The sequence below is a fragment of the Meriones unguiculatus genome, chromosome 14 (assembly GCF_030254825.1).
Source record: "Meriones unguiculatus strain TT.TT164.6M chromosome 14, Bangor_MerUng_6.1, whole genome shotgun sequence".
Lineage (NCBI taxonomy): Eukaryota > Metazoa > Chordata > Mammalia > Rodentia > Muridae > Meriones > Meriones unguiculatus.
Genome location: NC_083361.1, coordinates 87,444,706 through 87,471,094, shown reverse-complemented (window position 1 = coordinate 87,471,094; position 26,389 = coordinate 87,444,706). Strand labels below are relative to the sequence as shown.

Sequence of the window (26,389 nt, the reverse complement as noted above, 5' to 3'; positions counted from 1 at the left end):
AAACCAGTTAATTATTGGAGGGCATGGAGTCTGACGGGTGCAGGAGCTGGTTCCCAGCTACAAGAGCTGACAAATCAGCCAAGTCCCATCTTCAGCGGAAGTTGCTATTTCTAGAACAACCTCTGTACAAATCTACCTTCTCTAGAAGGACAAGATTCAAACGCCTGGGAGATCCAGAAAAGCACAGGGCATCAATTCTAGGATCCCGTTTCATCCCAGAGCGTCCCTGAATATAACGTCAGTAGTTCTGAGCTCATCACTAGAAAGATATTGTCAGATCAAGTCTGTAAGGCTAATGTCTAACTTCACACGCAGTTCTGTCTCTTCCTTTAAAAAAAAAAATTATATATTGATTTCTTCCGGCATATATGTCTGCATGAGGATGTCAGATCTTGGAGTTACAGACAGTTGTGAGCTACCATAAGTGACCTGGTGCTGGGAACTGAACCCAGGTCCTCTGAAGTGGTCTGAACTGCTGAAACATCTCTCCAGCCCCTCTGCCTCTTCCTCTGTGCACCCATTACATTTTGTGAACCAGAAATGGGAAATAAAAAGAACTATATTAAACACCATGTGCTAGGCTTTTTTTTTTTTACATTTTATATATATGGTGTTTTGCCTACATACATGTCTATGTACTTCACAGCCTGGTACCTTCAGAAATCACAAGATGGAGTCAGAGCCTCTACAACTGGAATTACAGATAGTTGTAAGCTGCCATGTGGTACTGGAAAGCAAACCCAGGTTCTCTGAAAGAGCAGAGAGTGTTCTTAGCTACTGAGACACTGCTCCAGCCCCTAAACAAAGGTTCTTGAAGATTTGGTTGTGGTTGCACCCCCTAACAACTTGTATGATAGCTAATTCTACTCTCATCTTATAAAGGAAAAAATGGGGTGACTTTTCCAAAAAAATGAGCCGGTAAAGTACAAAACCAAGCACCAACCCATTCCTTCTTATTCCAAAGCTCAACTTTCTTTTCTTCAGCAAATATTCACTGACAGTTTATTCTGTCCTAGACACTACTCCTGGGTGAACATACAGCAATATCGGAGTCAGGCTTTATGGAGTTATTTTGTTTTTTTAACCTTTTTATGGAGTTTTCATTCTAAATCAAGCAATTTCTATATTTTACCAGTTGTCTTTCTCCTTCACTAAGCAGAGTAAAATAGATACATACTACAGGAATGAATGCATTCCTTTCTTTCACCACAGTGCTGCTCAAACAACATTCAACTGTGTATCCATTAATTCTGCGTCCTTCCTCCCACCTCCATCAACCCATATCTTAAATCAAAAGCTTCCTTGAAATGCTAGCAAATCTGTTCCAGTTTCCCGGTAAATATAAAAGTTCTTCAAGGCCTCAAAACATTTTCACATAAATAATTTTATTTAGCCCTCTAAAATTAAACAAGAAAGGTGTTATTCCCACTTACCAGGCAAACTGACGCCCAGAAAGCTTAGTTACTAGCCTCCAGATACACTAAGTACAGGAGCTCAGCTACCACACAGCTCCTTAGCCACAGAGACATTTTCTCCCCTCCTAAGAGAGCTTCATACCCTCCAGTGCAGAGAAACCAGAAGGTTTTCTGTCACTAAGCTAGTTCATATTTCCCATTATATCAAAATAAATAAACAAATAGCAACAAAAGCATTCTTGGTAAGACCAGACCATAGTGAACCCATCTATAATCTCAGCACCGGGGAGGGGGAGACAGGAGGAGCTGAAAGCTAGCTTTAGCTACATGGGAGCTCTGGGGAAACCTAGAACTGCATGAGGAACAGTCTCAAACAAACAAAAAATCTGCTATGTAGCCGGGCAGTAGTGGCACAAGGGTTTAATCCCAGCACTCACAGGCAGAGGCAGGTGGTATGTATAAACCAATTTTAGAATTTACTTTTTTAATATTATATCTTACCACTTTTCCTATAAAGTGTGTTTCATTATATTCAATTGTGGTCCAATCTGCAATCTGTTCCCAAAGGAACAAACTGTAAAAGTAAAGCACAGATATGGGAGTGGCGGCACACACCTTTAATCTCAGCACTTCACAGTGGTGAGCATCTCTCCCTGAGTTCCAGGCGAGCCTGGGCTGTGTAATGAGTTCCAGGCCAGCCAGTGAACAGACAGACTCTGTCTCAAAACTGGGGGTGAGAAGCGGGCTGGAGATATGGCTCAGCAACTAAGAGCACTTGTTGCTCTTTCAAAGGACCAGAGTTCAGTTCCCAGCACCCACCTCAGGCAGCTCACAACCATCTGTAATTCCAATTCCTAGGGATTTGACAGCATGGCCCCAAGGACATCTGCACTCATATGGACATACCCACACAGACAACCTGCACATAATTTAAAATAATAAAAAATAAACCTTTTTTAAAAGCATATATCCTATTTGCATTGAAAAACACCAAAAAATACTTTTACAATTATCCAGTCACTGAGTAAGAAAATTCAACTTATTTTAAAAATGGCTTTCCACATGCTTGCCTCTTCCAGGAAAGCCATTTATTCTGTGAAGTGATGCATTTCAAAAGGCAAACATTACAGAAATTATATGTCCCAAATGCTGGGTTAATAACTCAGTATGTCTTTGCAAAAATAAAAATAAGTAAATAAAACCAGCAAACACAACAGTCAGCAGGCAAATTCCAGCAACTAAAGCTTCATCATACTTCTCTACCCAGGCACTACTAAGCCCAGCTCTACTGGTTGCAAAAACAACGTGAAAGCCAAACACAAAGAAAAATAACACGAAGGAAGTGATGCCTACCTCTAGGGAAACAGAATGCCCTTGGATAGAGATCCATTGCATCCGGTGTAAACCAGCACCCTGAGCAAGCCACGGGCTGAGCTTTACTCAGAGAGCTAGCCAAGACTCTGACCAAACCCTGACTTTCATCAGTCTGTCATGACAGCTGAAATTCCAGCCCTACAACTTCATTCATTTCTCCTTGACAGATTGGGAGAAGTCAGATAAGGAAAGGGAGGAACCGCGGTTAACTTTAGAAATTAGAGAAGACTTCCCGAAAGTGAGAACTTAGCTCGGCTTAGGATAGAAGGCTAGAGGACAAGCCCAGCGGAAAACATACAGTCCGAGCGACTTGGGGGGCTGACCTAGGAGCATCACTGAGCCTCGGAGTTCAAAATCAGACTGAGCAACTGTCTGTAAAACAACAAAGGCATGACATAATTTATGACACCTTAAGAAAGTAACCAGAAGCTTAAGAGATATCTCAATTCTGATTTGACTGATAACAAGCTATAATGACCAACAGGCATGTTCTTTTCCTGCTCTGAATTCATTTCCTCATCTATAACACAGGCATTATGAAGCACGCCTCAAAAAATAGTTGTGTAAAACACTAGCCTGACCTGGCAAATAGTTGAGACTAAATAAATACTTTCCTTATCGCTTTTCCTGGCTGGAGGAAGAACATACACCAGGGAAGGGCACCCCGGCAAGAGAAAGTACTTGTCAGCTACAGAATAAAGCCATGGGCAGTGGGCAGAGACAAAACAAAATATGAACTCAACCTCAGGGGCATCTTAGGAGTCTGAAAATAGCAGATCCAGGACATACCCAAGTCTCAGCACACACCTCACTACTGCCGGATGCCTGGCAGCCTATACAGGACAAACGTCACACCGAGGGATTTAGTCCATCAAGAAATGGAAACTCACGCCTCTGTGTCTCAAGAAAGGCCGTCTGATGGCCACTGCCACAACTCCAGGAGGCTGAAACAAAACCTAGTGCAAGCAAGAGCAATGAGTCCTGCTACAACATATTTTAATTAGCTTAACCTTAAAAGTCTCCAACCCTAGGAGACTGAAAAGGGCCCCCGGGGAAAGCCTCTGCCCTCCACACAGTTCAGCCAATTAGATCTATCCAAGTGTCCTAATTTTCATCCCTGAATTCTTTAGGGAATCAGACTCACCGGGTTGCAAGTTCTATCCAAGAGTATAGGCGGAAGCTCGGCTCAGAAAAACGATGTGTACAAGCCACGTGGTAGGCAGTGGTATCTAGTATGTCCCGAGATTCTGACATCCTCCACGTACAGGTAAACTCAGCTGACAAAACTGCTCTCCCCACACCCAGAGTCCTACTCTCTCATTATAACCCACTCTCATAGTAACTGTACCCCAACCTAATTCATGCTGGAATGATAGGGAGCAAAGGCAAGTTTTGATCCCTCAGTTCAGGAGTAACATCACAATAATCCTTACATTTTTATATTTTTTAAATATTTACATTAATTTATGGATTTTACTATTTTAAAAAACACTTGTGCTTGTTTTTATATGTGTGTTTGAGTGTTTGTTTAAGACAGGGTTTCTCTGCGTAGCCTTGGCTGTCCTGGAACTCACTCTAGTCCAGGCTGGCCTTGAACTCACAGAGATCGTCTGCATCTGCCTCCTCAGTGCTGGGATTAAAAGTGTGCGCCACCATGCCTGGTTGTATATGCTTTTTACTTTTTATTTATGTATGCATGTGTTTGGGTGTCTTTGATGCCTGGGTGTAGATCAGAGGACAACTCTGTGGAGCTGGTTGTTTCCTTCCATTTTTATGTGGGTCACAGGGCTCAGAACTAAGGTCCTCAGGTTTGTATAGCAAGTGCTTTTCCTACTGAGCCACCTTACTGGCCCCAATGCTTGTGTTTTAAAGGAGGGAGGTAAGGTCCTCAGAATTAGAAGTGATTTAAAACTCAGAAGAGGGCTAGGGGTACAGCAGTGGTAGAGGGCCTGCATGCATAAACTCTGGGCTCAATCCCCAACACCAAAAGAAAACAAAAAACAGGCAAAACAAAACCAAGTGTGGCTAGGCTTGGTGGCTCTCCCCTTCTATCCCAAGTGTCCAGGAAACTGAGGCAGGTGGATCTCTGTGAGTTCAAGGCCAGCCTGGTCTACAGAGCAAGTTCCAAGACAGCCAGGGCTGTTACATAGAGAAACCCTGTCTTTAAAAAAAAAAAAAAAAAAAAAAACTGTGTTAGTACTTGCCTATAATCCCAGCACTCAAGAAGAGGAGGATCACAAGTTCAAAGTCATCCTCAGCAATACAGTGAGTTGAGGACAGCCTGGTATACAATAAGAGTTTTTATTTATTAAGTTAATTAAAATATCGTACGGAGCTGTAAAGATGGCTTACTGGTTAGATTCCATACAGCTCTCACAGAGGTTCAGTTCGCAGTAGCCATGTTGGGTTGCTTACAACAGCCTCAGAGCTGAAGCCCCTTCCTCTGCAACTGCACCAGAAATACCATCTGTATAACACAGGCAGTCTCCTGCTTTCAATCAAGGTTTTTTTTTTTTTAATTTGTTGGTGTTGGTGGTACACACCTTTAATCCTAGAACGTGGGAGACAAAGGCAGACCAAAGCCAGCCTGCTCTACAAAGTGAGTTCCAGAACAGCCAGGGCTACACAGAGAAACCCTGTCTCAAAAAAAAATAATAATAATAATAATAATAATAAAAATTAAAAAGTGTGCTGGCACTTGAGAGGCTGAGGCTGAAGGATTGCTAACATACCAGGCCAGCCCAGACAACAGAGTAAGATGCTGAAACAAAATAACAAATGAACTAATGAATGAAAGAACAAAAGAAATAGAATAAAGAACAAGAAGAAAAAGGAGGAGGAGGAGAAGGAGGAGGAGGGGGTGGCGGCAGCACCCCAGGTGTGGTGGTGTATACCTCCTAGCATCAGGAAGCTGAGGCAGGAAGATCACGGGTTTGAAGACATCCATAGGCTACATGAGACATTCTTACCCAGGGAGAGGGAGAGACAATAAGATCAGACATGGTGGTGCGTGTAATATCGGCACTTGGGAGGCAGGTGGATATCAGTGAATTCAAAGCCAGCCTGGTCTACATATTAAGTTCCAGGCCAGCCAGGGATACATAATGAGAAAGAAAAGGAAGGGAGGGGAGGAAGGGGCATCCAAGCTCTTTCAGTCTTTTGCTGAACATGGTAGTGCAATCTTGAAATCCAAACATTCGGGAGGTAGAGGCAGGAGGATCAGAACAGAATCCAAAGCCAGCCTATGCTACATGACTTTGAGGCCAGCCTGTGCTAGAGAGGCCCTACCTCAAAGACAAACAAGAAATAGAAAATGACAAAGCATTTGGGGCTGAATTCAGGACTGTCTATCTCCAAGACCCTTTCTGATGTTCCTGGAGCAAAGGCCCAGCTTTTGTTAGCAAACCTAATAGCAAAAAAGTTGATTCCAGAATATGGCCCCCTGCCCAGCACTTCAAAGTTGATTCCAGAATATGGCCCCCTGCCCAGCACTTCAAAGTTGATTCCAGAATATGGCCCCCTGCACAGCACTTCAACGGCCCCAGCACTTGGTGCTCCTGGCTGCCATGTTTTCTGTTAGTGGTGCAACCAATCTTTTTTTTTTTTTAATCTTAATCACAGGTTATTTACTTTGTATCCCAGCCGTAGCCCCCTCCCTCCCTCATCTTCTCCCTGCCCCTTTCCAAGTCCACTAATAGGGGAGGTCCTCCTCTCCTTCCATCTGACCCTAGCTTATCAAGTCTCTTCAGTACTGGCTGCAATGTCCTCTTCTGTGGCCTAGCAAGGCTGCTCCTCCCTGGGGGGGTGGGGGGGTGGAGAATGTCAAAGAGCTCCCCGTTGAGTTCATGTCAAAAACAGTCCCTGTCCCCCTTATTAGAGAACCCATTTGGACACTGAGCTACCACGGGCTACCAATCTTTACTGCACTCAAAACACTGGTGTGGCTTCAACTCTTTCTAGCTAGTCTCCCTCCACAGCAGACTCTTAGCTCCTCTGCTCATGAACAATTTCGAAGCCCCCTTTCTAAACCTTGTGCCTTAAATCTTAATCCCACCAATGTTTTATATATATTCTATGAGATTCAGTCTTCCTAAAGCACAACTTGGGTCTTGTCACTTCCCTGCTCAGAACCTACAAAGTCTTCTCACCGGCTCTCAACCTTCCTAAAGCTGCAGCCCTTTAATACAATTCCTCCTATTATGGTGACCCCCAAACATAAAATCATTTTGTTGCTACTTCATAACTGTAATTTTGCTACTGTTACAAATCATAATGTTAATATCTGATATGCAAAATATCTAATATGCCATCTGACCCACAGGTTGAGGACCGCTGGACTAAACTCTTTTTTCTTTCTTTTTTTTTTTTTTATTTTTTATTTTTTGATTATTACAATTTATTCACTTTGTATCCCAGCTGTGGCTCTTTCCCTCCTTCCCTCCCAATCCCACACTCCTTCCGTCTTCTCCTCCCATGCCCCTCCCTCAGTCCACTGATGGGGAAGTCCTTCTCCCCTTCCATCTGACCCTAGCCTATCAGGTCACAAGAATTGGCTGCATTGTCTTCCTCTGTGGCCTGGTATGGCTACACTCCCCCAAGGAGAAGGTGATCAAAGAGCCAATCACTGAGTTCATGTCAGAGACAGACCCTGCTTCCCTTACTAGGGCACCCACTTGGAGGCTGAGCTGCCATGAGCTACATCTGAGCAAGGGGTCTAGGTTATCTCCATGCATGGCCCTTGGTTGGAGAATCAAGTCTTTGCAAAGACTCCTGGGCCCGACCTCAATGGGCACCTGGCCTACACATGATACACACACATATATGCAAGCAAAACACTCATATACATAAAATAATAAAATAAATATTTTAAATTTTAAATAAAAACAACATAAATAAATCTTTAAAAAGAATGGAGAGGGGGCTGGAGAGATGACTCAGTGGTTAAGAGCACTGTCCGCTCTTCCAAAGGATCCGGGTTTGATTTCCAGCACCCACATGGCAGCTCACAACTGTCTGTAACCCCAATTCCAAGGGATCTGACACCTTCACACTAATGCACATAAAATAAAATTAAATAGATTATTTAAAAAAAAAAAAAAGAATGGAGAGATGGCTCAGGGGTTGAGAACACTGTTCTTCCAGAGGTCCTGAGTTCAATTCCCAGCAACCACATGGTGGCTTACAACCATCTATAATGTGATCTGATGCCCTCTTCTGATATGCAGGTGTACATGCAGATAAAGCACTCATATACATAAAAAAAATAATAATTAATTTTTTAAAAGGCCAGGCATCAGCTAACAGTTCTGGAGGCAAAGGCACCTGCCTACAAACCTCCATCCCCAGGATCTACACCGTAAAAAGCAAGAATCTATTCCTGCAAGTTGTCCTCTGACCACAGCAGCACATACATATGCCCACATACACACAATACATGTACACAACATAAATAAATAAAATAAAACATAATTTTTTTTCAATACAGGATTTCTCTGTGTAGCCCTGGCTGTCCTGGAGCTCACTTGGTAAACCAGGCTGGCCTCAAACTCAGAGATCCACCTACCTCTGCCTCCCAAGTGCTGAGATTAAAGGCATGCACCACCACTGCCAGACACAAAATGTGATTTTTTTTTTTAAAGTAAGGTAAGGCATAATAGCACCCATCTGTAATACTCTAGGGAGGTAAAGGCAGGCAGATCCCTGGGGCTTGCTGACTAACCAGCTTAGTCTATTTGGTGAGTTCCAGGGCAATGAGAAATCCTGTCTCAAAGAGATGGTGGACAGCATCTGAAAAACAACTACCAAGGTCACACACACACACACACACACACACACACCTACACCTATATACACACACAATAATAAAAAGATAATGTAAATGTACCTAGCTTACTCCTGACACAGAATAGGTAGCTCAGTTGGTACATTGCTTGTTCTGCATACACACCCTGGGTTCCATCCTCACCAAATATACAGGGGATGGTCTCACACACCTGTCATCCCACTTGAGAGAGAGAGAAGCAACAAGAAAGATCAAGAGAACTACATATTGAGTCTGAAGCCATGCTGAGCTACAGAAGAACCTTTATTGAAATAAAACAAAATAACAGGACTGGCTCCTACAATTATACCATGTACTTCTAGTAGACAGAAATTGTCATCTATAACATGTTGAACATTAGCTGAAATAAGGACAGTGTATAGACCTAGCCACTATCCTAAGTCTTACATCCAGAACAACCCAACCAGAGTACTACTTTTGAAGACAGAACTGAATATAACACACTCAGTAGCTCAGCGCTTCATCAAGTGATAGCACCCACCAAAATCCGTAAGTAACACAGTCGCTCTTTCTCTCTCCAACCCCAAACTCCTAATTTTAGCTTCCTCCAGGCGACTTCAGGAGTAGAGTAAACCAATACCATTAACAGTTGTGTTGTTTCTATTCAAATGCTTATCTTCACTTAAATCGAGATAGCTGTTTCTCTCAACAGGAGTTATTAAACAAAAATAGAATTCCTTTTGGTCTTGTAATCACATAAAACTCAATTCAAATCCTGATCTAGTCATCTTGAGAAAATTATGTTGTAGTAAATAAAAAAATAAGTGTTGGGCTACGTATTGTTTATTATTAGCCCTATGACTATCACGGCAGTACTATCTAACCCGCTATCACACATAATAAGACACAGACACCTGTTAGATTTTATAATTGCTTTATTTACCTTGGGCAGGGCAGATACTCCTATCTACGCTGTCTGAATATTCTCACCATCCATCTCCCAGCCCCCATCCAATGCCATCCTCTTTAACCTTCCTCATCTGAACTATCTTCCACCCATAATCTTGGAAATACTTGCTTTTATTCTTCATCTGGGCCTTTTCACGCCCTCCTTGGAGTCATTTCTCCAGTCCCATGTGGTTCCTTCTTCACCTAACCCATCGTGGCGTCCTCCTTCCTCCTCTCTAGTCTGTCTGTTTCCTGTGATTCTCTTGAACCTGAAGCCCAGGAACATTAATCAGTCTATCCCATTCTGTCCTGCCCAGGTATAGGCTGTTTAATCAACCAATCAAGTATGTTTTAGGCAGGTTTACAAAACAAGGATAGGTGCAACCAGAACTTGAGGGCCAGCATTACAATAACCCCAACAAAATTACCTTTAAGTTCTCAAAAACACAGTGAACAGTATTTACCTGTAAGGGTTGATCTACCTAGAAGCTCCATAAATCCTAGCTACTATCATCATTCTTATCATGAAGTTATTTGAGTTGTGTTAATTATATATTTATCTCTTTAGATATATGAAGTATGAGTTCCAGTGACCTTTACCCTACCCTTGTCAGCAAAACAAGACCACAGCAAATTTGACCTTCGTATTCATAAAACAACATACAAACACAAGGCACAGATTTCTTTCTATGTTAGTGGGCTATATATATGAAGGGCATCCATCTTCCCTGGCGGGTGTATTTTAGAATCCGCCTTTGAGGACTTGGCAAGCATAGGCACATTTGTTATAAAATACACTGTGGTGATGAGAGTTCTGAGAGCTTCTTGAGAGGCCTGAGATAACCCAGAGAGGCCAAACAAGTACAGAGCTACTGAATCACACTTTGAAAATTAGAGACACATGAGACTTGGAAGCCTGCCTGCCAGTGAGATTTCTGGTCATTACCTAGACCAGAGATCAACACACGGCAGCCAGAAACTCTGGAAGTAACGGCTAACAGAGGAAAGGGGCAGGTCTGTTTTAGTCAGGCCATGCCAACAGCACAGTGGGCTGTCTTCTTCTTGAAATCTTCCATCAAGTCCAGAAAGACTGGTCCATAATGCCTTGAAGGAGAGGTCTAAGGTGCACTCAGCACCGCAGATAACATTTTAAATCAATCGGTACAGGATTTTCCCATCTCAGGGCTACACAACAAACTCAGCAGTGGAGACCAGAAAAGAAGGGTCCTTTCTCCACCTCAAAAGCCAGGCTAAGAAAAGCAGTTACAAGTTTATTTTGTTTATCTGGCTGCCTCATGTCTGACCGGAAGTAAATCCATGTAGACTGTAGAACCAAAGACAGAGCAGCAGGACCCAAGGAAGCCTTATCCACCTGGGTCATGTCCTTTCTGAGTCTAGCCTTCCTCCCTTCCTAGTGCAGCCCACTTATCAAGACAGCCATGGACATTTCAAACAGAAACTGCTAACAAGAGACACTGGCAAAATGTTCCCCACAGAGTATGACTGTAGCTATCACCAAGCACAACTCTGTGATTTTTTGAACACAACTTAGGTACTTAAAAAATAAAATGAATCCCTTGGCCAGGCACAAAAATGGTGCCCACAAACCTCTTGGTATACCAACCATGTAACGCCAACCTCTAATCCCAAGGCATACCACCTAAACCTCTGTAGGAACCAATGGTGATTTACGTGGTGCCCTCACTACCCTCTTACACAATCCAAGGATTAATTCATTATTATGTACTCAGTTGTTTATTCAACAAATATCTATTAAACATATGTTCTCTAACCATACATGATGTGACAGACACAGGAGTAAGCTAGATACTTTTACATACTATAGTCAACAAATCAAACCCTTGCCCTCAAAAGACATGAAAATATACAAACAAAAGGACTTTAAGACTGATTTTTAAAAGCTTACATATACAATAACTCTCTTTTAAATGCACTCTCCAATCAGTAGATACTGTAACTAAAGCCATATGCTCAGAAAGATAACAAGACAATATCAAGTACTTGTTTTGTTTTAAGGGTCTCCTAGCCCAGGCTGGCCTTGAATTCCTCATGCTCCTCCTCCTCCCTGCCAAGTGTTGCGGTCTTTCCATATGTGGCTAGCTCCAGTGCTCCTACCACGCTGCCCTTCAGTGGAAAAGCAAAAGCAAAGTATAAAGTGCATATTAGAGATAGCGCTGCAAGACTGATCAGAGATGAACTGCATGTCACAGGAGACTGCAAGATGAGGTAAGAACAAATGAGACGGAGGAGAACATTCTTGAAGTTAAGAATATGGACATCATGAAAACTAAGAGAAGCAGTAAACAGCATGTTTGGCCAAATGTGGTGGCACACACCTTCAATCCTAGCATCTGGGAGGCAGAGGCAGACAGATCTCTGTGCCTATGAGCTTGAGGCCAGCCTGTTCTACATAGTGAGTCCCAGGGCAGCAAGAGTGTAAAATGAGACCCCATCTCAAAATCCAAATAATAACAACAATAATAAAGATATACATTATAATAATAGCAGGAGCATGTTTAGTAGACCAAGACAAAATAAACTGTGGCAAGAATGCGATGAAGAAAAGAGAAAGTGAGTGAAGTGTTAGAGCTGGTGGCCTGAGCCCAGAAGCAGCAGAGAACCTGCAGCACCTGCACCTTCTCTCCCCTAAGCTCCCCAGCAGGAAACAGGACACAGCTCTTGGCTCATCTCGGCCTTCTCCTTTAATATTCTTTCATACAAAACAAACCTACTCCATTCTGAAAAACATGACAAAAGCAGAGTCTCACCTACCTGACCAAGTTGTACTAACAGGAAAGAATTTGTTTAGATTCTCAGTGCCTACAAAGCTTCTCCTTGGGACTTTTCAGGTGGCAAGTAATCCTTCAAACTTAAGATACTGTACATCACCCATAGGATAACTGCTGCAACTCCATAGTAAACCCACTGCGTCACACAGTGGAGAGACATGAGCCATAAGGCTCTGACCCGCCTCCTTCAGGAGTCTATTCTGTATGCCTGGACAGAGATCGTCTGTTCCTCCAAACTGATATGCCAAGAGGGAGCACAGAGCACAGATATCAGGAGTCTATTCTGTATGCCTGGACAGAGATCTTCTGTTCCTCTGAACTGATATGCCAAGAGGGTAGTACAGAGCACAGAGATTAGTCGCCACATGCAACGCACACTGCTGGACTTCTTTTTCTGAACCTTATATAAATGCTTTCCAGCTGGGAGACTTAAGAAGCAGAAGTCGGGCCCCTCTTGTGTGTGGGTCCTGAAGACTTTACTGTGTAAACTATCTGTATTAATATAGAGAGGCACCGACACAGAGCAGGAACAGCACCGAGTGAGGATTAAAGAACAGTAGATACTCCCCGGCTTAGCAACACATTGGACAAACTTGTTTGTTCTCATAATGAGCCATTTATAAGAGCTACTACCTGACACACTACGACATTAAATCCTAGGACCTAATGCCAATGGCCACAAAGGAAGAGGAACTTTTTTCTTTTTGAGACAGGGTCATACAATGTAGTCCTAGTTTGCCTAAACTCTCTTTGTAGACCAGCTGGACTCAAACCCACAGAGATCTGCTTACCTCTGCCTCCCAGGTGCTGGGATTAATGTCATGTGCCACTACCCAGAGAAAACCTTCCATCTGTCAATGTGTAAAAGTTACTTCAATGCTCCTATGAATTCATGTCCAGAAGCCAGGTTGCAGTAGTGAAGACCAACACCAGTGTCAAGAAGCTGTGGGGAAGCAGGCCCAGAGCCTAGGATAAAAAGCTAATTAGCCTGGGCTTGAAGAGAGCAAGAACGGGAAGCACCGGACCAAAGTAAGGAGGTCATATATGACCCAACGTGCATGATAGGATAGGACATGGTATAAGAGAGAAGAGGGTGGGAAAGACTCTTAAGTTCCTAGGAGGAAAGGCCAGTGAGACGGCTCAGCAGACTAAACGCACTTGCCAGCAAGCCAATGACCCAAGTTTTGTCTCCAAAACCCTAGTGTAAACAACTTCCAAAGGTTGTCCTCCGACCTCTGCATGCACACTGTGCCATAATGCATGCACACACTATAATAAATAATTTTTAAATGATCCTTACGTTTCTGGCAATGGTAATGCACAGCTTTAGTTCTACCACTTGGGAGACAGACGCAAGGGACTCTCTGTGAGTCCGAGACTAGTCTGGTCTACAGAGTTAGTTCCAGGCCAGACAGAGCTGTATCGTGAAACCCTACCTTTAATTTAAATAAAAGGATGCTAGGAATCTCAGGACAAAATGGCAAACATCTATAATCCCAGAATTTTGGAGGCAGAGGCAGGAGGATTGAAAGTTCCAGACTAGCCTGAGCTTGTGTCAAAAAAAAAGAAAGAAAGACATATAGATGGACAGATTCTAGGAATAGGAGATAAACAAAATAAGTGAAAAAAAAAAAATCCAAAAGGCTATAGCACCTAGAAATCATTGTTCCCAAAAGCATAACTCTTGAGTGATAACAGAGGCCTAAATATGGCTCCTGTGATCCTGCCTTTCTTTCTGGTCTTCAAGTTCTGTGTAATCCATCAGTGAAGATGGGCTGAGCTTAATGGCTTTCTCCCAACAACTACAGAAGAAGTGATAGTATAACAATTCTAAGGTAGACAAAAAGACTAAATCTTTATCCAGAGCATCCTCCCCATGCCCTTGTCTCATCACTTATTCTGGGAGAAGGAAGCCAACTCTCATGTCCGAAGAGTGTTCAATAAAGCCCACGTGACAAGAGGCCAAAGCCTGACAAACGCAATGCGAGTTAGCTTCAAAGCACTCACTCTTGCCTGGTTTGTTTGTTGTTTGTTTGTTCTTTCAAGACAGAGTTTTTCTGCATAGCCTTGACTGTCCTGGGCCAGGCTGACCTCAAACTCACAGATCCGCCTGCCTCTGCCTCCCCTGCTGGGATTACAGGTGTGCACCACCCCACCCAGCTTAACTCTGGTCCTATTTGACCTTTAGCTTTAGCTAACTGCTTGACTACATAGCCTCATGAAAGACCCTAACCCACAACCAGGCTAAGCTACACCTGCATTCCCGACTTGTAGAAACAGAGATAAACATGCTTACTTTAAGCCTTGAAGTTTAGTCACGATTAGCGATGCACTGATGAAGAATCAAGCCCATTTGCTCAACTATTTGAAGGCTGCAGGTAGGCCTAAGGAAGTGGTTATGTTCAGAAAAAAAGAAAGGAAAAAAAAAAAAAGGTTCAGGCCAGATAGAAGGTCAAATACTGGCAACCAGATTTCATTAACCATTTTCTCAAGGCCTAGAGTAAACCTGAATAAAAGCTTGCACCCTGAGTCTGCATCCGAAGAAAGACAGCGGGAGCAGCTACCCTAGAGGTCCTCACGAGTCTCCCTGCCCGCAGTTCTAGAATTAGAATTCTAGAATTCTTGTAGAATTAGTTTTTTCCCTACCACTCTTTACTCTTGACCCCCTGGTTTTTCGAGACAGGGTTTCTCTGGAACTCCAGAGTGCCAGGCTGTCCTGGAACTTGTTCTGTAGACCAGGCTGGTCTAACACAGGCCTGCCTGCCTCTGCCTCCTGAGTGCTGGGATCAAAGACGTGTGCTGTCGCCACCACTGCCACCACCCAGCCACCTTTACTCTTATTTCTTCTCCCTCACAGTGATGGGAATTAAACCCAGAGCCTCATATATTCTAGATATTCCAGCTGCTCTTAACTGCTCTCTTGTGGGAGTTGTAATTATGAGCCTGGTCTCTTTAAAATCCTACACATATGGACTGTGTAGCTCAGCCAGTAAAAGCACATGTTAGACATGCCTAGCAACCTAAGTTTGCCTCCTGGAAGCTACATGTTTTAGTTCGCTTTCTATTAATATGACAAAACATCATGACCAAAAGTAACTCCGAGAGAAAAGGGTTTATACTTAGTGGTTAGAGTCCAACAAGGAAAAGCCAAGGCAAGAACTGAAGCAAAGACTATGGAAGAACGAGGCTTACCGGCTTGTTCCTCATAGATTGCTCGGCCTGCTTTCTTCTATAACCCAGGACCACTTGCCGGGGATGGCATCTCCCAGTGATCTGGGCCCTCCCTTATCAGTGATATGCACCACAGACTTATCTACATGTACCTGATAGAGACACTTTCTCAGTTAGTTCCCCTTCCCAGATGACTCCAGCTTGTGTCAAGCTGACAAAAAAACTATCAAGGACAATTTGAAGGGAGAAGGGAAGAATTTACTGCTGAAAGTTGTCCTCTAACCTCTGACACACACACCATCTCCCAACACACACATACATCATGCTCACACACACAGTAAATTAATTAGTTAATACTTCTTCCACGTAAAATGAGTGGATTGGTCTCAAGCTGATCTGGAGTGGAATATTTTTTCACTTTTTTTTTTGTTTGTTTGTTTTTTGAGGCAGGATTTCTCTGTGTAGCCCTGGCTGTCCTGGAACTCATTTTGTAGACCAGGCTGGCCTAAAACTCAGAGATCCACTTGCCTCTGCCTCCCAAGTGTTGGAATTAAAGGCATGTGCCACCTTTTTTTTTTTAACTTCACTTTTTATTTTATGTGTGTGTGTGTGCGCAGGTGTGGTTGTCATAGCATTCACGCAGAGGTCAAATGACAACTTTCAGGAGTCAGTTCTCTCCTTCTATGGTACATTCCGGGAACTGAACTCAGATCATCAGGCTGGTATGGAGAGAGCTTTTTGCCCACTGAACCTCTCATCAGCCTTTTATTTCACTTTTTAAAAACAAATGCAACTTATTTATCAATGATCTGTAGTGAATATGAAATTCTGAAAGAATGAGCTTTCCAAATAGGTGAAGCTTATTTCTTTAAGCAACCCACTCCAAAGAAAATATATTTCCACTTTCAGGTGCCTAGTAAAATACAAGATAATTGAAACTACTTAACAAAACCGAATTCGAATGTACAAACTTTATCATATGTACAGTAAGTCATCTAGCAAGTCTTCTTCTTTGAACTATAATTGTCTTCTCATTTGCCCCAAGCTAGTTTCAAAGATGACATTGAATTTCTGATCCTCCTGTCTCCACTTCCTGAGTTCTGGGATTACAGGTATGAGCCACCATGCCCAGTTCATGCAGCAATGGAAACTGAAACCCAGGGCCTCATGTATGCTAGGCAAGCATGCTAACAACTGAGCCAGTCCCCATCACGGATTTGTAATGAGTAGCTGGTATTGGCTCGCTGCGGAGCATACCAATGAGTAATATTTTAGTAAAAAAAAAAAAAAAAAAAAAAAAAACCAGCACAAGCCAAGATTCCCAGTCACTGTTCTGAAACTATCATTTTTAGCTATATGATCTAGAAGGCAAATTGCCAGCTACAAATCTTAAAAATGACAAAAATTAGGGCAAATAAAAGATTAAATAGGGATATGAACCTAAATAAAACTTAATACAAACTGCCCTAAGCAAACAGTGCCACCTCCAAAGGTTGAGAAATGGCTCAAAACACAAGACATTTGACAGAGGAAAAATAAAACATTCTTATTCAAACAGTCCTAATTACTAGCTTTTCCAAAAAACTTCAACAGTCAGCAGGCTCAACACAACAAAAACAATAAAGCACAACCTGTCCTATCTTCCTTCACAAAGATACAGATACAAAGTGCTACGTTTATGTCAGAAGTCACACAAAGTGCCCTTGACTTAATAAAGAAAACCCTGCACTGTTACTTTCTATTATTTCTCGTGTGCCTCTGAATACTTTATATTTTGTTATCTTAGTATTTCATAATTTTATAAACAATAACAAAAAAAAACAAAACCATAGTAGGCTGAGTTTGATACCGTTTTTTTTTTTCTCCCCAACAATTCTGACAGCCAGAGCCGCTGGATTTCCTGAGAATCATTTCCCACAGATAAAAATGCACCACAAAGCCACTCTTCAGTGTGTCTCAAAGGCCCCCCATCAGGAAACCAAAGGCCCCGTAGAGAACTTAGGGCGCCAGTTCCGAGAAGACCTAGGAAACCACCGCCTGCAGTGAGGCCTCATCCCTTCAGCAAACATTTGGCGGGGAGTTCACTTGTTCGAGGGTGTTGGAGAGAGTCTGCAGCCTGGGCAGGCTTTAAACTCATGGCAATCCTCTGCCTCAGCCTCCAAAGTGCTGGGACTACAAGCATGATCCACCATGTCTGGCGGATGTCATGCTATGTTCTGGTCTGGTGTGGTCTGGGTTTGGGTTGGATACAGAATCTCATGCAGCCCAAAGCCGATCTTCAACTTACTATTTAACTTAGGATGGTCATTAAACTTCTGATCCTCCTGCTGTCTCCCACGTGCTGAAAACAGAGGTAAGTAGCACCATGCTCAGCTAAGAGCAGAAATTCTTAGCATGATGGCCCCACATCCTTCAACAGCACATAAATAGAAATCAGGAGCCTTTAAGTTTGGATGGAAAAAAAAAGTACATCTTCATTTTTTGTTTTATTTTGTTTCTTATTTGTTTGTTTCTTTATTTATTTGGTTTTTCCAGATAAGGTTTCCCTGTGTGTAGTCCCAGCTATGCTAAAACTCACTCTGTGGACAAGGCTGGCTGCAAACACAGAGATCAGCCTGACTCGGCCTCCCCAGTGCTGGGTTAAGGGTGTGCACCACCAAGCACAGCACCGAGCAACCGTTCTTAGCTACCGAGCCCTCTCTCCAGCCCTGCTTTATCTTATGTTGTTTCTTAGGAAGGGTCTTACTAAACAGCCATCAGTGGCACAGAACTCATCTTGAAAACAAGGCTAGACTCAAAGGTTTTTTAGATTTATTTTAAAGCCAGGCACAGTGGCACACACCTATAGTCCCAGAACTCAGGGATGCAGAGGCAGGTGGATCTCTGTGAGTTCAAGGCCAGCCTGCTCTATAAAGTGAGTCCAGGACAGCTAAAGCTACACAGAGAAACCCTGTCTCAAAAAAACAAAAGAAAAAGAAAAGATTTATTTTGAATCATGTACATGTGTTCCTGTGTGTGAATATGTAGAGATGAACACATGACATCAGTATGAGTTGGCCAGAAGCACTGAATCCTGGGACCTGGAGTTGTGAGGCATCTGATGTGGGCACTGGGAAGGGAGCTTTGGTCCTCTAAAAGAGCAACATATACTCTGAACTGCTGAGCCACCTCTCCAGCCTGTGGCCTAAACTTTCGATGGTCACCCTGCCTCTGTCCCCTAAATACCTGGGGTCACAGGCAGACATCACCACACCCAGCTGACATTATCATTTAGAACATTCTCTCACCACTTATGTGTATATGTAATATATATGCAATCAACCACAATATTAACAGTACCTATAATTTCTGTCACCAACCAAAATCATAAATATTCTCACATCATATTACATTATTACAGATAACTAAAAGTTAGCACTCACATTCATCATTGCTTTAAAATTATGGGGATTATGAGAACCAGCACTAGGTCACACATGACTGCATCCTTCCCATCTACAGGTACTCGCATGAAGCAGCAAGCCAAAGAAGAAGCACCTGTCAGTGACCAAACCACCCAGCAGTGAGATCCCATATCGCTGTTCACCCAGACAAACACAACACCCTCCTTCCACCCTCCCTGATCACCTCCGCCTGGTGTAGCCTACACATATCTCTCTTCCTTTGCCTACATGGTCTATACTGTCCGAATTTGAAGTTGATTAAATCTATGCATTATGTGGTATTTAATATTACCTAAATAAATCCAAGCCTGGTGGCACAAACATACCTGTAACCCAAACACTTGGGAGAAAGAGGCTGGAAAATCAGGAGCTCAAAGTTATCCACAGTTACACAGTAAGCTCAAGGCCAGCCTGGGCTACAGAGAAGTGTGTCTCAAAAAAATAAATAGATAAATAAGCTGGACGTGGTGGCCCACAGCTGTAATCCACAGCATTCAGGGAAGCAGAGGTAGGCAGGCGATCTCTGTGAGTTAGAGGCCAGCCTGGTCTACAGAGCAGGACAACCAAGGCTACATAGAGAAACCCTGTCTCAAAGAAACAAAAAACAAAGAAAAAAGAAAGAAAAACAGGTTTCTTGGGTAGCTCCTTCTACAGTGCAAGCAAGCAGTAAAGTCACTATTTTGACTTACACGCTGAAAACAAGTCAGGATCTTTGGCTCAAAAGGCCTAAACTAGTTTCTCTACCAATATCAACCTACTATCAAACTTACATTTAATGCCTCTCTGGGGATCAGTTTCCTCAGACCTAAAAACAAGTAGGTTGAACAACTTGGTGGTCCCATCTCTTAACTCTTAAATAAGCAACCACTTTTTACCTCCCCAAGATCTGAGGAACACTATGGGGAAACTGTAAAGCCTCCCCCAGCTCTCCCAGGCAGGCTTAGTCACTTGGCACTCTGTGCTTTCCACAGCTCTCTGTATGTATGTACGTATGTATGTACATATATATACCTACACACACACACTAACACACACAACCTCTCCTGTGACTTTTATGAGATCACTTACTGGCTAATGCCGTGCCAAGGAAAGGAGTCAGAACCCTGAACTCAAACACTGCTTCTCTTCACTCTCCGGGTAACACTGGAAAAGTTATTTAACCTCTCTTATTTAATTTCCTGCCCTATAAAACAGGATAATATCTATCACAGAATCTGGTTGTAATAATTAATTGAAATAAAAGTTTATAAGCCAGGCATGGTTGTGAACACCTTTAATCCCAGCACTTGGGAGGCAGAGGCAGGCAGATCTCTGTGAGTTCGAGGCCAGCCTGGTCTACAAAGAGAGTTCCAAGACAGCTGAGCTGTTACACAAAGAAACCCTGTCTCAAAAAACCAACAACAACAAAAAGTTTATAATGATCCAGGGATGGTGGTGCACGCCTTTAATCCTAGCACTTGGGAGGTTGAGGCAGGTGGATCTCTGTGAGCTCAAGGCCAGCCAGGTCTACACAGCAAGTTCTAGGCCAGTCAGAGCTACACAGTGATTGCTCTCATGATTGCTGACCTTACTGTATCTTTCCGTCCCGTCAGACACTGGGCCCAGCTTTGACCACGCCTCTAGCCCCTGTGTGCATTTCCTCCATTCTACTTTTCACAAGACGGTATTTATCTGTGCGCTTTTAACGGGTCTCCCCGAGGGTATAACTTCCATAGAGAAAGAAGACAACTCTCTCATTCATCCTTAAATCCCCCAGAAAGCATACACAGTGTGACCCAGAGCAGTCACTCAAACACTTGTTGAATAAATAAAGCATGAGCTGGCACTGTTTAGTGTTTGCTGAACCAATTAACCTAGCGAAAGGTGATCGGCAGAGCTAAGGCCTGGACGTAAATCTGTCCTGGCTGCCCCGGGATAGTGCATCCCTCCTGCCAGCCCCTGGAGTTAGCTTCAACCAAGCCCCACCCACCTGCTCTTGGCTCCAGCCCAGTTCCAGGAGCCACCCTCAGCTAAAATTAGCATAGCTACCAAGATGGCCAGGCCATTTATAGCCTTGGAGGCAGCAAGCTAATTGAGTGGGCTGCGGGGCTCTAAGCTGTCACTCCATCGGGGCTGATGGAGAGACAGTCTGCACCCTGCAGAGACGCCTATCCTCCAAGGCCTTACTCTAGGTAAACCGGCCTCTGGTTAGAGACCCCCAAAACCACCCGTCCTGGCAGCCACACTCCAGACTCTGAGACAGTCTGCACCCTACAGAGACGCCTATCCTCCAAGGCCTTACTCTAGGTAAACCGGCCTCTGGTTAGAGACCCCCAAAACCACCCGTCATGGCAGCCACACTCCAGACTCTGAGATCTCTCACACAACACACATTCTACAAAAAACATCTGAGTTTCTGCAATGGCCCTGAGTCTAGAGGTTCCTGGTGTTCATTCTGAGTCAGCTTCAAAAAAATGTAGGCCCTAGAATAATACAGCCATAGGCAGATCTTTCCCGAGAAAATGGCTTAATACAGCTGAGTATTCAGGTAGTCTCAGAAAGCAAAAAGTGAAAGGTATGTTATCTCCACTGCCCAATGAGAGCACTGCAAGCTCCAGGTCCAGAGGAGATTGTTTGTCTGGTTTTGGTGTTGAATGAAGATCAAACCCGGGACATCATGCATTCAAGACAAGCACTCTGTCAACTAAGCTACCATGGTCAGGGTTTTGGTTTGGGGGTTTATCTTTATTTTATGTGTATGAGTGTTTTTCCTGCGTGCATTTATGTGCATCAAGTGCCTGCCAGATGCCCTCAAAGGTCATAAGAGGGTGGCAGAGCCCCTGAAGCTAGAGTTAAGGATGGTTGTGAGCCACCACGTGAATGCTGAAACCCAGATTCTCCGCAGACACAGCAAGTGTTCTTAACAGCAGGGTCGACTCTTCCTGGACCTTTCACACACTAACCAAGCACTCCACCACTAAGCTACACCCCTAGCGCACCATAAACTTTTGGAGTTTGTTGTTTGTTTGTTTGTTTTGAGAAAGTATTTTCTATGTTTTCCTAACAGCCTGGAACTCACTGTAGACCAGGCTGGCTTAGTACTCACAGAAATCCACCTGTCCTTGCCTCTGCCTCCTGAGCGCTGGAACTAAAATCATGTGCCACCATACCTGGCTACCATAAAGATTTTAGCAAAATCCTTAGAATCAAATTTTATGACTGACTGAAAGGTAATGGGTTGCTTGCATATACACCCAGAACAGAGAGTGGGGTTGAAATTCTTTCACCAACACACTCTCCAGAAGAGGAAAAAAATCCCACCCCTTTTCTTGGATCTCAGATAGAGTCACTAGGGCCTACCTAATTGCCAAGAGGAAAGCAACATTCTCTAGGCCCCACCTAGCACACCTTTAACAGGACAGGACCTGAGAAGATGGAAGAAGTCCAGGACTTCAACAGCACAACACCTGCTTCAAATACCAAGCAAAAAACCCAGTTTTATTCTCCAGTGTGCTTCTCTCTCTCTCTCTCAGTTTTTTTGTATGTGTGAGTGTGTGCGTCTGTCTGTGTGTGTACGTGTGTGTGTTTGTGTGTGTGTGTGTGTGTGTGTACATACACAATGTGTATTTGTGGGCACACATGCCATGGTGCACAAATGGATGTCAGAGGACAACTTTGTGACCTCAGTTTCTCCTTGCAGTTCTACCTGGGTTCCAGGACTGAGCTTAGGTCACCAGATATGCACAGCCAGGGCCTTTACCAGCTGAGCCATCTTGATAGCCCAAGGCATCTATCCACATGTAAAATGAAACTGTATTAGCTTTTTCTTCATTTAAATAGGGCTATTGTTAGGCTTTGAGGAGTAAGTCACGTCACTATAAAGTAGAGGCTGTCCAGAACACACAAATTTGCCAGTCGGCTTGAACCTGGCTGGGAGGAGTGGGGACCAGAACACACAAATTTACCAGTCAGCTTGAACCTGGCTGGGAAGAGTGGGGACCAGCTCTGGCTGAGAAGAGCAGTGACCAGCCAGGTGTGGTGTCTTGTGCCTTGCAGTTAGTTCAGCACTTGAGTGGTGGAGGCACAAAGACCAGCTTCGGCTCCGTTCTAAGTTGAAGGCCAACTTAAGCTACTGAAGACCTTATCTCAAAAGAAAGAAAGATAAGGAGAGGAGGAGAGGAAGGGGGTGGGAGAAGTGGTAGGTTTAACAGCAAGTAAAACCTGTGTTCTGTGCACACAGAGGGCGGAAAGGCTCTAAGAGTCCCTGGCTATTTCCACAGTTTCTCCCCAAACCCTCTGCAGAGCCCAGGCTAAAAGCCATTTATTTGGGGGGTGAGGAAGTCCCTGCCTGAGCCAAAGTTCCATAGTGACCCAAAGAGGCAAGCTACCAAAACAGTACTGGTAGGACACCCACATTCTCACAGAAACCACAGGCATTCCCAACACCTAGAGCCTCCGAGACTTTCTTCCCTGGAATATAATTACTACAACAGAAGCCAATTCTGAACTAAGAGGAAATAAAGATGAAAAGAGAGGCTTTTATGTCCTAATCTGAGTAGTCAGTCCTCTAAAATAGAATGTATGAGGAATGTCTCCATGAACTCATCCTGAGGTACTCCTGAGGAAAACTAGAACACTTCTCTACCTTAGGCAAAACACACAAACACACACAACCAAAAGTCAACTTCCGAAAGGATAGATAATGCCTGAAACTGCATTCTTTTAGTCAGGATCTGATGTACAGAACATACCTTACAAAGACCGATTTTATGCCATACACATATACTCTGAAGTGAAAGCAAAGGGATAAATTATCAATTATAAACAAGGATGTCGGGGGCTGGAGAGATGGCTCAGCGGTTAAGAGAACTGGATGCTCTTCCAGAGGACCCAGCCACCATATGGCAGCTCACACCTGTCTGCAACTCCAGTTCTAGAGCTTCTGACACCTTCAAACAGACATGCAGGCAAACCACCAATGAACATAAAATAAAAATAAATTATATAAAAAATGTATTGGCTTAAGAAAAAAAAATTAAATTGAAAGTCGTCATTCTGTAAAAAAGAAAACAAACAAGGATGTCTGTCACTGGGACCGCAGAAACACTACTCAGGGTTACGCCACAGTTCAGCCAATCTTTTCCTTCATAGCCCAGTGAGAAACTCTTTACGCTAAGTTTCAGAGTCCTGGGAGACTTCCTATGGAGATACAGAATTTGTTTGCAGAAACGACCTAAAAGCAGCAGCCCAAACTCCACGCTTGTACAGCCTCATCTGAAAACTAATCCTTGAAGCACCCAGAATTATACCCAAATCCAGTCAAAGAGCTAAAAGAGGGCAGTCCAAGAAAAAGTCTACCGCCGATGCAATCCATAACCCTCTTTACCAAGCGTGATCTTCATTCTTTGCCTACCTGTATCACAGATACCCACCGAGACATCCCCCCCTGAGCTTGCCTATCCTCAGACACCCCAGCTCTTCCCCTGCCCCCCACCCTTCAGGCCACAGCGCAGTGACAGGGTGGGAGAAACAGAAAGAGAGCTGGGGTGCTTTATTGGTAAAAGCTTCCTTCCAAGAGTGCAGACTACAGCTACGGCTGCAGGACGGGGCTCCACAAGTAGAGAGGGAAAGCAAGGACAGCTTAAAAATATTAACATGAATCCTCAGTCCTCTCCTCGGTCAGAAGAGACAGATTAAGTCTACAAGTGGTCCCAGGAATTTATTTTTTTTTCTTTTAACGGAGAAGTCAAGAAAGGGCCATTTAAGTCCCTAGTGGTAAACAGGATTCCATCTAAGGACTTGCTTTGATATTTCACATGGCACAACCAAAAGACAGAAGATTTCCTACGGGAAAGGAGGGACTAAGGTTCTCACAGTGGTTAGAAAAGAAGGGCACACCTGAACACCAGGCTATAGGGAAGCAGAGCCAGCCCTGCCCTCGTCTTCCCAGCCCATCCCAAGTGGCCTCAATCCACCGCCACCCATCCTTGTACCTCCAGTGAGAAGACTGGCTAAAAGCAATTCTACCACCTGGGAAAGCCACTCTTCGAGACCAGAGGTCCTCAGTAGGGTCTTAACCTCGAGGATCTGAAAACTCAAGGCACCCCCAAAAGCTTCTCACTGCCACCAAAACATGCCAAGGAGAGACGAGGAAAGTTGCTCAGGGGAAATAGTTACGTGAGGCGTGACTGCTCCACAGAAAAAGAACTTCTTGGACGACTGAGCGTTATGGTGTATCCACCACGAACCTCACAAGTGCGGAGATTCCAACTTGCCCACTTCGGGCCACTCAGTTTTGAGTCAGTCAAGCCCACAGCCCGGGCCGGCTCACGGCAAGGCCTCACCTGCTTCGGTAGACTCCTCAGAAGCTGCCCCGGAGCCGGCTCCCGTGCTCTTCTCGCTGTGACTAGGGCTGAGGCCCTGGCCCTGATGCAGGAGGAGCCCCCAAAGAAGCCACAGGGCGAGTCGGGCGCACACATCCATGACGGCAGGTCTCAGTCAACATGCGCCTGATGGAGACACCTTCGGATCCCAGAAGCAAACCCCAGAGTCGGGGAGTGCCGCCGACGGTTCCCAGGCAAGATGCCCTCGCGGCGCCGCAGCTGTCCGGCCACCTGCGGGCTCGCCTCCGCCGACAGCCGAAGGTCAAGCGCCCCAAGTTCGGGCGCAGAAGGCTCGGAGCCTGCGCTCCGACAGCGGGTGCGCCGCGGCGGCGACGGCCTGAGCTCGGGCCGCTTCCGGAGAGTTTGAGCAGGGCGGCTGCGGGGCCGCCGTCAGCTCCGCAGCCTGCTGCACCCCTGCGGGAGGAGGCGGGCAGGATCCCCCGCCCGCACCGGGGGAGGGGGGGAGGAGGGCAAGGAGGAGGGAAGGGGCCACCTGACCCGGCCCCGCGCACCGGCGGCGGGCGGCGGCGGCCGGGGCTCCGGCGCGCGCGCACGGGCGTCTGCAGAGCCTGAGCCTCGCGGGCCGACGCCGGCGTCCACGCCCGGCCCCGGACCTCCGCGGCTCCCGGCGACCCGGTGCAGCGGGCGGACGAGCTCGGGCCAGGCCCGGGACAGCGGCTCCCGGGAGGGCGCGAGGGGCGGGCGGCGCGGGGCGGGCCCGGGGGCCGGGGGCGTGCTCTGCCGCCGGCCCGCCCCGCGCCGCCCGCCCGGCCCGCCCCGGAGCCGGCTTATCCCGGGATAACCTGTTGGCCGCGGCGGGCCCCCCGCGCCCGCCGGGGATGGGGCCTCGGCCGCGCGCGCCCAGCCGCCCGCCCCGCACGCGCTCAGGCAACGCGGGCCTCCGCGCCGCGCCGCCGCGGCCGCGGCCCCGGCCCCACCGCCAAGCCGGGCTGGACGGAGACCCCGGCGCCCGCCACCCTAACCGAGCGGCGCCGCCCGAGGCGACCGCGGTCGCGCCGGCTGCGGCCCGGGGGCGCGCTCCCAGCCCCCCACTCCCGGCTCCCAGGCGCCGCCTCCCGACGCG

General features: G+C 45.3%; 1 protein-coding gene across 6 annotated transcripts in view; it reads right to left on the bottom strand.

Annotated features, from left to right (window-relative positions):
- The window catches only part of Stim1 (stromal interaction molecule 1), a 196,431-nt gene that overhangs the window by 156,341 nt on the left and 13,701 nt on the right, over positions 1–26,389 (bottom strand). For 4 of the 6 annotated variants that reach the window (XM_021652007.2, XM_060367711.1, XM_021652010.2 and 1 more), the window contains exon 1: positions 25,267–25,982. The exons of 1 other annotated variant lie outside the window; for it this stretch is intronic. In XM_021652007.2, the coding sequence (XP_021507682.1) occupies positions 25,267–25,405 (139 nt within the window). In that variant the 5' untranslated portion in view covers positions 25,406–25,982. Of the gene's footprint in view, positions 1–25,266; positions 25,983–26,389 lie in introns of those variants that run through there. One more of the 6 variants, XM_021652009.2, reaches the window with a different exon arrangement.